Source organism: Zalophus californianus, chromosome 13 (genome assembly GCF_009762305.2).
Source record: "Zalophus californianus isolate mZalCal1 chromosome 13, mZalCal1.pri.v2, whole genome shotgun sequence".
NCBI classification, from domain to species: Eukaryota; Metazoa; Chordata; class Mammalia; order Carnivora; family Otariidae; genus Zalophus; species Zalophus californianus.
In genome coordinates, this window is record NC_045607.1 from 69,062,680 (window position 1) to 69,075,049 (window position 12,370).

The 12,370-nt window shown below is 38.7% G+C and overlaps 1 protein-coding gene across 4 annotated transcripts in view; it reads left to right on the forward strand.

The window, feature by feature from the left end:
• The window catches only part of AGTPBP1 (ATP/GTP binding protein 1), a 158,144-nt gene extending 149,471 nt beyond the window's left edge, over positions 1-8,673 (forward strand). For 2 of the 4 annotated variants that reach the window (XM_027615663.2, XM_027615664.2), the window contains exon 26: positions 7,952-8,673. In XM_027615663.2, the coding sequence (XP_027471464.2) occupies positions 7,952-8,129 (178 nt within the window). In that variant the 3' untranslated portion in view covers positions 8,130-8,673. Of the gene's footprint in view, positions 1-1,880; positions 7,032-7,085; positions 7,128-7,951 lie in introns of those variants that run through there. The other 2 variants (XM_027615666.2, XM_027615665.2) reach the window with 2 other exon arrangements.
• Positions 8,674-12,370: the final 3,697 nt, after the last annotated feature.

Below are 12,370 nucleotides of genomic sequence, written 5' to 3' on the forward strand. Positions count from 1 at the left end.
ATGGACATTAGAAAATTTGTTGAAATTGTTCTTAATGCAACTAATAAAATAAATAGGACTTAAGCTGGAGAAAACCTTTAAAATATGCTTAGCATTTGTTCTATTTTTTATTAATACTTTTTAAAAAATCTAATTTGATGTGTTTTGATAGAGTACATTTCTGATAAGGTATAGAGAATGAGTACAGGTCTGTGAATGAGTTAACATCATAATGTTTCTTGGTTAAAGGCTCTGCCTCTGTCACTAGCAATATCAGAGAGACTGGCTGGAAGTTATTGGTAAGGTAGTACAAAGATACTCATTGCTACAGACTGTTAACACTAGAATGAAATATTAGCCTCTGTATTTTCTGTACTTTATTCACGTGAAGCTTGTGTTTCTTTGTAAATATGTAGGAACTTTATCTTCTGAGAAAATTAAATTAATATTGTTAAAGAGAAAATTATTTGTGACACTCTCACAGATTAGGAAGGCAGACTATTCAGGAGGACTGCTACGAGGGGTGAATACAGTGAGGCAAGGTGGGGATTTATAGCCAGGGAGTAGAGTGGGGGATTGGTGGGTGGACAGTTACTAGCAGGAACCATTACATGTAAGGAAGATTCTGGCTAAACCTACTTGACATAGTTTTTGCTGAAAGCAGGCCAGACTGATGAGATACAGAGAGTGGGGGATTTTGATAAACTGACTCAGCAAAATTCTTACTACAGCTAGACTAAGCAGGAGAGCCCCTGACTGAGGACAGAGCCCAAGGTCAGGGCCTAGTTTGAAAGGAGGACTCAGAAGAGCCTGACTCAAGTTTGGTCAAGGACAGAGTCTGTCAGTATAGATCATTTGTGGCCACATGTTAATGGCAGTATTTACAGCAATGCAGTCAAGGTTACTGTATTAATGTGCTTTATTTTAAATGTACAATTTACCATTTAATCAAGCTAATCCTTAAAAAATCCTTTTTAATGGCTGTGATGCACATGCTTGAGTCTGGTGTGCATTTGTGAGAGTCATTTATTGCAACCATGTAGAAAATTCTTACAGCTATAATTAGATTAGAATATTTTCTAGGCAGATAAATCATGCCATGTAATTGAAGATCATATTACCACTTCTAGTCCACTGGAAATCATAGTTGAAGTGAACCGTTTATGTTTTTGTGCTAAGTCAGTGAAATGCTGTTGTACCTACAAATATAGAGGAGATTAAAATCATCCAGAAAAATAAGTTAGGGATTTAATGTGAACACTTCAGGACCGTAGGCCAGATTTGATTATAATGAAAGCTTTGAAGCTTATCATAAGAGAGAGAAATGATCCTTATCATTGAGCTCCAGATAAGTATGGAGTTAGTAATTGTTAGTCTCAAAGACAGCTGTATAAGGAATTTGATGATTGTAGATATTTGTTAATATTTATAAGCTATATTCTCAGTAGCCTCTTGGAAGAATTAAGTTATTCCTCTCAGTAAGTGCCTATTTGAGACTTCAAAGTAAGAATATGGTATATCAGAATAAGGAAGAATTATTTCTTCAAAGAGGATTCATTCTATCCTCTGGCAGGCTGTGGAGTAGGCAGGTGGTCCCAGTCTGACAAGGGACTGAGCTAGGTGGAGGTGGGTTTGCAAAACTTGTAAAACTTGTTTAGCCTTGGTTCACGCCTCTCCTCTCTGAGTGGTAGCCCTCCAGAGGTCACTGTGGAAGGCCTAGGGCTTCTCCTTTCCTCAGCACCACAAGACTGCCCCAAATTCTGTTGTTTATTTTCTGGTTGGTTTGTTTTGCTGCTTTCTGCTTTGCTGTTCAGCCTCTTGCACTGTGTATTTTAAGAATTTGTCACATGCCTCCGGGAGAGAACTGTTGGGGTCATATCTCTGCAACTCCCTTCTTTCAGGAAACTTGGCAGCTCTGAACTCCAATTTTTGCCTCCAGTCCTTTGAAATTGCTGAAAGTTCTGATGACTTCTCTGCCTCTTAGCAGCTGCCCTTGCCTGGCCTTGAGTTCCTCTGGACTTTGCCCCATGCACCTTTGCTCTTGATTTTGCTTTGTATCCTTTCACTGTAATATACATCATAGCTGTTAATACAACTGTCTGCCGAATCCTGTACATCTTGCTAGCGCATCACTAAACCAGGGGTGGCCCTGGGACCACAAACACGCATGCCCATTTTGAGTTTTTCTTAAGTTTGATTATTATCTCAGATTTTTGTGCTCTACTGAGAATGATCAGAGACAGATGATATTGTGACGCCTTTTCATATTGTGTAAACTGAGGCTCAGAGATGAATTTGACCCAAGGTCATCTTTCTGGTAATTCCCAACAAAACCAGGAATTGTGCCCAGATCTGACTCCAGAATTTCCCTGTGCTTTCATTGTATCTTGTATCTTCCAAGTGACTAAGTAAAATTACTAAAAAGGAATGGTTTCAGCTTTTGAGGCTGTCCTGCATTATTGGGAAACTTAACTCTTTAACCTTTTCATTTTGTATAAGGAATGTTTTTAGATCAATAGTAAAGTCAGTTGGAGTTTAGTGACTGTTTTTTGAAGGCAGCTTAGTTACATTTGTGGTCCAAAAAGGATCAGTAAATTAACAACTTTCTCCCCCCCACCCTGAAATAATCCTATTAGAAATTCTGTACTCTGTGTGTTGGGTATGTACATGTGTAGGAATGTGCAAATACTTATGTATACACTGTGGACAGTTAAGACTGACAAAAAATGTTACTTGTATTTTCTATGGATAATTTTGTTTGCTTTGATATTGAGTAGATGCAACATCTCTTACGAGCTGGGAATCAAATTATATAAATAAAACATTCTGTGATATTTAGGCAGAAAGAGATTTTTCTTTCACATTAGACCTGATATTTCAATACAAGAAAGACATAATCAGCAAGTCACAAATTGCTGCTAATTTGGGCAATGGAATATTTTTCTATTTGTATATCAATTTCAGAATTTCTCCCCCAGGATATCTTTATTGTGCTGTCTGAAAACAGGTAGGTTAGTTTCAAAATTGTAGAAGAGTATGAGGTTAAGGGAGGATTCTGAGTTACAAGAGGAAGGTAGTATTTTTAGTCCTGTTGGTGTGGGGGCAGCCCATTACCTGGGCTCTTTAGGAACTGATTAACTTTTTTCTTTAACAAGGTAGCTTTATTAATTTCATAATAGCATTTTATATTTGTACAGCTTAAGAATTTACAAATGCTTTCACACTCACTATCTAATTGGAGCCAAACAACTTGTGAGGTAGTGGTGCTGACATTGTTCTCTTGGCTTTTATTCTTGAGAAAAATCAGTGCTTGAAGAAAGTGTGTGACTTGCTCAAGGTCATGCAGCTGGCTAGTGGAAGAAGAGAGGCACAGACCCAGAATTTCTGACTCCATGTCCAGCGTTTTGCTTCTTTCATGCTGGTGTAGGTAACAGAGCTGAAGATCTGCATCTTGGTGTCTCAGATGTCCAGTCAGCGCTAATGCAAGTAGCTGGGCGTGCCTCGAGGGAGACGGTGACTTTCTTAGGTTTAATTTTGCATATGCTTACTAGTTTAACATAGTGATAGCCAAAACACTTCCGGAATCTGAATGAAGCAGAATTTTTTGTTATCTTTAGAAATCAGTGGGAATTTTGAACCTCTTCTGCATCATAATAACACCATACAGCAGAGAATTTCAACAAATTCATCCTGTGAGAAAGCTATTTGGGTGAAGATTTTGATATTTTTCCTGAAGCAGCATGGGGAAGATTTGGTTTTGGACTAAAATGCTCTTCTCTTTTAGGATGAAATGTTTCTCATTGATTAAAATCCAGAAGAGAAGGATGTTAGGGCAGGTCTACATAGGCCAGCCGTTGGAGAACGAAGCAGAACAGGGCAGCAGGAGTAAACTAACAGGAAGAGAATTAGGGGGACAAGGAAGTTGTGGTGGGAAAAAAGTAATAGTGATAGGAAATAACTAAGTGCTGATTAGAGCTTCTCTTTGTGATTGAATTATTACTTGAATTCCTTTCTGCTGATGTCAAGGGATTAATTATTTTATAACTCTAGAGCAAATTACCTTAAAGTCTTTCTCAGTAACCTGGAGGTTATTGTGAGATATAATGTATATGAAGGCCCTTCCTAAGTTGTACATTGTTCAAAACATATGTTGGAATTATTAATAAAAGTAAAGCTGAATTGCTGTGATTGGTCTTGTGCCTTAAGTTTTTTTACGTAAAGTATAATCAGTGGGATGGGGTAACATAAAAATCGATGGTCTCGTGGGCCCTGTGGCTTCTCGTGGAGTTCAGCAAATATTCATTTAGGGCCTACAATGTGTGTCGAATACTCTTGGGAGCTGATAAGAGGGATTAATATGCATAAGTCACAGCTCCCGACCTTAACATGCTGCTGAGAAGACAGGCCCACAAATAGATGGTTTTACCTGCCTGGGAGCAGTGATGGGACAGAACATGCAGGGTACAGAGGGGATACAGAGAAAGGGTGCTTAGCCCAAAATGGGCTTCTGGAAAGGAAGAACATCTAAAAATAAGCCTGAGCTGCAGTTTGAAGGAAATATGAGTCGCTGGGAGAAAAAAGGTGGGAAGTATGTCCTAAGCAGATGAAGCAATGTCAGTGAAGGTTTGTGATGTAAAATGTGAAGCAAGAAGTAGTTTAGAGATTGATTGGTAGGACTTGCTTGCTGAGAATTAGGTTTTATGACGCACTGAGTGGATGATGTTGGGACGAGGACAAGCAGAGCAGGCTTGCTAGGGAGTATGGTGAGTTCCGTTGCGAATATACATTTGGGGTATATGTGAGATAGCCATGTGAATCTGCTAGCAAGTGCTTGTGTGCACAGTGGAAGTTCAAGGGTGAGGTCAGGGCTTGAAATTTGGATTTGGAAATGATCAGAATGCAAATTAAAATATGCGAGCTTACTCAAAGAGGGCTTGCATATAAAAGCGTGCCAGGAGAGCATTTTTATAAGCACCTATTTTTGAGGTATACTATGGAGGATGTAGAGCACTTGATCAGCAGTGAGGAGGGACAGAGGGGAATGAGGCACAGCGGAAGAGAGGCGTATTGGAATTTCTACCGGTTAAGTGCAACAGAGAGATCTAGAAACAATGGACTGGAGAGTGGCAACTGGAATACCAGTCAGAAGGCTGCTTTCAGTGGAGTTATGGGGATTGTAATCTTCTGTTCCCGCTCTCTCAGGATTCCTGCAGCTCTTTGACCCTAGGTCTACCCAGCGCTCACCCCCGCCCCCACACGCGCACAGCTTGGCACTGAGGGCCCCTTTGCCATTGCCGGATGGACTCGCTGCATTTCAGTCAGACAGTACACCTTCACGAAGCTGAGGCTAGGAATGTGACTTTGATAGGACCTGCAGAAATAGGCATCAAATATCAGGGTCAGTGAGGGTTCCGGGAATGGAATTAAGAGGGTGAAACCTGTCTATTCCTAGGTATCACGATGGATGATGCCGGAACATGGAGGGGGGTTTATGTCACAGTCAGCATATGAAGGAGCCAAGATCAGGAATTGACAGGCTCAAATTATTTTCTGAACATTCCTTATTATGGGATTTCTTTTAAATTTCCAGGGGCTTTGCCTTCCAGGTTGTGCTTCTTAGACTTAATAAAAGTGCTGACCCCAGCATTGTTCCAAGTCTCCTTGACGTCTAGCAGCTTTTTTTGCTTGATCCTGGGCATTTTTGTTGCTTCAAAATCATTCTTCTGTTTCCTCAACTTAAAAGACTGTTTTTTAGCCTATAAGTCTAGGCTTTTTCTTTAAACCCTTTCTCTTAGTTCATGTTGATTAATGTTCTAGTATTCAGCTGCCCATGTAGAACTAGGTCCTTACTCTGACCTCCATGTAGTTGGCTGGGCTTCCTGCAACTAGTTTACTTTATGCCAGTCTGTTTTCTTTGGTGGTGGTATGGGGTGGGGGTGGAATGCAGGGGTGGGTTGGAATTCTGTGGTCCGTAGATCTCCTGAATGATGCTTGCCCACCCACCCACCACATGGATTTTGTGCTCTTCCTTCCTGTCGGGAGATCCCACGATGCTGCAGGTAACTGCACTGCTTTGGGCATGATGCCTCCTCACTGTGGAGTGAACCTCTACAGTTCTGGTTGGTTTCCCCAGCCCTTGTACCAGTGGAGTGCATGGCTTTTGAGCAAATCTGCCTCCTCCCTTGCATTTCCATGATCATTTCTTCTTGTTTGGACAGTCTCCAGGAAGAAAGTAAACAAGTTTGTCCCCTCACTTCTGTCCTTCCCCTTCCTTTGCTTTAGCTGAAGCCTCCATCTATTCTAAGAGTCTGTTCTAATAGTCCTCCAGGTATGCTGTGATTCACCTGGGACACCCTGAGAATTTGAAACACCAAACTCATGAAGGAGGAATGAAGGAGGAATGAATTATTGTTTTTTAAAAGAAAGAAAGGAAAATGATCATTTTAAAAGGCAAATAATTTTTTCCTTTTAATCTCATTTTTTTCCTAAAGACCTGATAGATTCATGATAAATATTTTAGTTGCATAATTGAAAGCTGTGAAATCATTCTTGTGAGTGTTAGGTAAGTAATAAAGTCTCATGTAGTCCTTCAAGCCACTCAGCGGGTTTATCGGGACTAGTCCATCACAGGGCAAGTGCTGAACTTTTTTTTTTTTCATGTTATGTTAGTCACCATACAGTACATCGTTAGTTTTTGATGTAGTGATCCACGATTCATTGTTTCCATATAACACCCAGTGCTCCATGCAGTACGTGCCCTCCTTAATACCTATCACCAGGCTAACCCATCCCCCCACCCAAGCTCTGAACTTTTTACAAGTTTGCTATATAAATAGATCAAGGTGGTTTTGCAATATATTTTTAATGAGCAAGATAAAAACAATTCTAGGAAAAAGAGATAGTCTTAGTGGATGAGTTTTGCTTTCTCTTTTCAGAATATGAGAACCGTATAATCCATTAACTCGTCTTTCCTGCCTAAACTTGTAGATATCTGAACCAAATTTCATATTCAGCACAGGACTTCTTTCATTCTAGATGCCTAATGACATTTGCCTCCCTGCTCATTTTAACAGTTTATTGTTTCCTTTTTATTTTCTGATTTATAGCTTTTAATTGCATCCATGATGGGAAATCCTTTTTGGAAGCAGGTGGGATATAAACAGACATGCATCTGTGTGAAATTAAGATAGTTTTGGTCACAAAATGGGGACATTGAAATATTTCTGTAGTGTTTCTTTGATAACACTGTGTGTGTGCATGTGCGCACGTGCATGTGTGTAAAATCTCCCAAATGGGGAGAAATCAGAATACTGTGATTTTTTTTTTTTTTTTTTTGAAGAGGAAAGATGGAAAGGTTGTCTTTATCCCAAACAGCCTACCTAATGAAATATTCAGAAGCACTTAGTGCTTTTAAGCAAATATCTTATTCTGTGTCCCAAGGGCAAGTTATTAATCTGGATGTGGAGCATTCACTTGTTTTTTGTTTTTATTCTTGACCACTGGAAACTGGGAGGAAGAGTGTATGGGCTGTTTTATGGCAAATAATCATTGTATAGACTTAGAATAAGTGGTTTTAGTGTTTAAATACCGCAGTTTCTTATAATGGATGAATTAATAAGATAAAATAAAGCTTATTGAAGTGGTCTGTTCCTTTTTAGTGATTAAGATAGATCTTTTAATCCTGCAAATTGTTGAAGTCCTTGAAAAAAGCAACCTAATAGGGGAGTCTCTTGTTTTTTATAGCTCTCTAATTGTAGGGTATATGTTGACAGCCTTGTCATATAATTAATACTTAGCATTTCACCCTTTATGGTCTCAACTGTTATAAATCTCTTAACTTTTTCATTTGGATAACATTTTTAAAGCTAATCAAAATTTTGAAATCAAAGTTAACCCAGTGTGGTCAAATAACCTTATGTTAGAACCTTGGGATCTAATGAAGTCTCGTGTGCTCTCTGTGCTCTGGCCACAGCCCTACCACTTACGTTTTGGATGAAGATGAGCCTCGATTCCTTGAAGAAGTGGATTACAGTGCAGAAAGTAATGACGACTTAGATACTGAATTGGCGGAAAACGTAGGAGATTATGAACCTTCTGCTCAGGAAGAAGTACTTTCTGACTCTGAATTATCAAGAACATACCTACCTTAAACCTTCTGCCATCTCTTGAAAGTGCAAAAAAGAAAGGAAATATCTTGTTTTTTCTTACACAGGAAGTTTGAGAGAAATGAGTTAATAGCTGACTCAAGAAAGACAAAAAGTAACTTGGGCCTGTTTGGTTTCAAGACAATAAATATGTTATTAATTCATGATAAAATTGGCACTTGTTTTATTTTAGATATTCAGTGCACTTGATATGGCATTGAATGATCAAATATTGGATTTTTTTTTAAACCTGAGTATCATTGCATGAATTTTTATCTTCTTATGGTTATATCCTGCATCAAATGGGTACATTTTGAAGTGTGTGAGAATATAAAATCTGAATCTAGAGTTGTTGAAAACAAATACATATGTACATGGATTTCTCTAGCTGTGACTGTGTAGGGTGGGTAGATATTGAAGATAAGACTGTGCTTCAGAATCATGTTAACTGTGGACTTGTGACTGAAATAACCCAGAGTTTGCTTTGAAAGCGTTACATTCTCCACTTACCAAATTAAACAAACAAATAAAAGCTATATTGAATGTTGAATTCATTTCGTCATCCTTTTTAACCAGCTCAGATTATTTGGTTTATAGAATCTTTGTGAGAATATTATAAAAATCCAACATCCAAACACATTGATAAAAATTTGTAAAACAAAAAAAAGTGCTGAATTTACTAGTTCTGAGTTTTTTATGGTATAGGTATACCTGTCGTAAAAGATATATTATAACCACTCTTTTCTCTAAAACGGTGTCTCTTGGTTGCATCTAAACTGTTTATCACGATAGTTTGTTCAGCTTGAAAAATGCAGTGAGGATATGATCTCGTGTTAAATGTGTATCTGTATATTAAGCGTATTTAGCATTTCCTGAGTTTTGTGATGCTGTTAGATGCATTGACCCTGGCATCTGTGTCTAGATGACCACAGTGACTGTAAGCCATTTCTTGCACTGTCATCTCTCTGGTTTAAGCTGCCCTGCTGCGGGAACGACTTTGTCTTCAAATAGAATAAAACTGGTTCAGCGGCTTTGGATAAGTGCCCTACAAACTAAGTTTCTGTTGTAATAAAACAAATCCAAAAGAGATACCTCATTAACAGATTCTTGCCAGGACTCTGGTGCTTCTGTTTGGGTACATTATCTTTGCTTATTCCTGATTAGAATTTTTTAAATCTTTTTTTTTAAACCTATAATAATGGAAAAGAAATGATAAAATGTATTTCAGATTTTTGCATTTTTCCAAACCAGTGATTTTCACCGTATCATTTGAGACAGTTTCTCCATAGTGTAGCTTATTTTTGATGTCTTAGGAGCTATGTTTAAAAACATAGTATGGGGCAATTGATAGAGTTCTTTTTCTCTTGGTAGCCTAATTCTTATTAATCTAGAAAATAAAGACTAGATTGTGAGGATTTGACAATCCTCTTAGTGTGTGGTGAGCTAATTTGGGAAAGATCAGGATACTTTAAAATATTATTAAATAATTTAATTCATAAAGTTATTTATTTTTATTTATATATTTCTTATATAAAATAATTACACATTTAATTATGATTTTTTCAGAGAGTGGATTGTGGAGCCACTGTAAATTTTTCCTGATTCTTATAAAACTAGAAATTAAAACACAAAGTATCCATGTATGAGAAGCAATTACAGTTACTGTAGTGCGCAGATAACTCAAAACTTCAATTTATTATGTTGGCAGTGTAAAAATCCCTTATTGTGTGCTATTACAATATTTCATATTGATGACGTACATCTTTTAGTATATGTTACAAACCTGAATTTTATTAAATCATTATTCACAAGGTTGAAGAGAAAGTCTTTTATGGTTAGGAAATGATTTTTTCTTTAATAAATAGCTTTGGAGAAATAAGAATTTCAAACCCTAACTTTCTGAATTAGTGGGTAAAAGTAAGTATCATTGGCTATTAGTGGCTAAAATTGCCCTAAATTTTATCTCTGTGGCTATTTCTTTTCAGGATTTTCAAAGAATGAGATGCCTTCAGTGCCATAGCCCTGGAAAAGTAATGTGTAGCTGACAAACTGAGTTTAATGATAGAGCTTAGATTGATTTAATTTGCCTTGTGCTAGGAGCTGTGAATTTCTTAAAAGTGGTTTTGGTCCGATCCAGTGGTTCTCGTACTGTGTTGTGTGCATCAGAATAACCTGGAGGACTTGCTTCCCAAATCAGAGATTGCTGATACGATGTGGCTCTGGGCGGGGCCCCAAATGTGCATTTCTTAAAAATTGTCAGGTGGTAATGATGCAGGAACCACGCTAGGAGAACCACGGTCTGATCTGATGTGCTCTTGCAGCCTTGTTTCCTAGGAGTCACAGGACCTGTGAACTGGAAATCAGCACTAAGGGATGGTTTAGATCAAACTCAGGTGTAGAATCAAGACAGTAGAAACATGGAGATCGAGTGCGGTCACCAGGGCACTTGGGGCAGAGCCAGGGTTTCAGCCCAGGTCTGCAGATGACTGGCCTCTTATTCTTGCCTCAAAAGGAGATGCCGTCCTTGGCATTTCTACAAAGAGTAAGGAATGTGAAAAGCTTGAGGGTCTGTCTGGAGTTTGTGAAATTTATTCAGGCAAGGCGGAGTGTAAAAACCTGTGGTTCACATTGGCTTTTCCTTTATTGCAGTCATACTATTGTTTGGAAACAGGGTTTTGTCCTGCTTTAAGTATCTTTCTTACTCAGTTCCTGCCACGTCTGCCAGTGGTGTGTAGCATTCAGAAACATGGACATTTGTTTGAATTCTAATTACAAATAAGTAACCTGGAGTTCCACTTCAGATGGTGCACTAACAGCTACATTTCAAATATCCAACTGAAGATGACCATTATTATAAGCACTAAAATGGATAATATAATAAATGTACTAATGGAATTGTCTTTGTGCATGATCCAGAAATAAATGACACTAATGAAACCATAAATGTATCTTTATAAATCCTTTTGTTTTCCTATATGTACATTTTTAAAAGAGATTTTATTTATTTGAGAGAGCACAAGAGGGGAGAGGGCCAGAGGGAGAAGCAGACTCCCCGCTGAGCGGAGAGCCTGATGCAGGACTCGATCCTGGGACCCTGGGATCATGACCTGAGCTGAAGGCAGATGCTTAACCCACTGAGCCCCCCAGGCACCCTTCCTGTATGTACTTTGTTATAAAGTATTAATTGAAAATCCATGAATTCAGTGAATCAGCTGCATGTAAGCCCTAGGTCTCTCCATTTGGAAAAACCTAGTGAAACACTATTTCAGTTGAAAAACCATTCTACTTTATCCAATAGAATATTCTTAATATTAAGCAAATACTTTTCTGTCTAAAGCACATTTGAATTCCTGCACAGAAAAAGGGAAACTCAGAAGAAAGTCTCATTTTCTTTATGAGAATTCATGTTTTGAGGGTTCTGTTCCTGGAATGTCAAATTTCAGTTGTTTTCCACCGCTAATGTTTTCCATAAAGCCTTTGTACTTACCTGTATGGGGCTGATTGTTAGGGCCTTCTCGTTCTAGACCCTGAGCAGTAACTTAGGCCTGTCTCCCCTCCTTCCATTTCATAGCCTTCCTTATACTTCAAGCCCTTTTGACATCCTGGCACCTTCTATCAGCTCTTGGGCTTCAGAGTGTGGGTGGTTATTGGGGTCATTGAGTAATTAAACTTTTCAGTTTGAAGTTGATGAATAGGCAGGACCTAAATCCAAATGAACGGGCTTCCTGTGGTAGCGTTTTGAGGCACTGTGCCTGCCAGCTGGGGTGACGTTTTGGAGTCTGGGGCGTGGCTGATGCTGCCAAGAACTGAAGTGATCTCTCCCTGGGCAGTTACGTGCATGCATACTGACAAGCCCCTGCAGAGTGGGGGTGGACTTGTGGTGCCCTTCTATTTGTAAACCCAGACAACTCGGGAGATTTAGGTCCAGATACTCAGAAGGTTTACCTTTATAGTAAATGTGGGACTGTCCCTTTCCAAGATGTCCTGATGGGATGCCAAGTGAATATGAGGCAAGCAATAACAAAAATCTGGTCAGAGGAATTATGATGCTGGTTTTCCAAACGTTTTTAACGTGCTCATAAGACACACAAAGAGCTGTGATGAATGGCAGATGGGAAGAAATTGTGGAAGACAAGGATGGTTGTTACTGAAAATTAAAGTAGAAAAGGCTAGAGTTTAGTAAATACAAGTAAAGTCTGCACCTTTGAAAGTAGATGTGCTGTAGCTGTTCCTCTAGCTGACAGTAT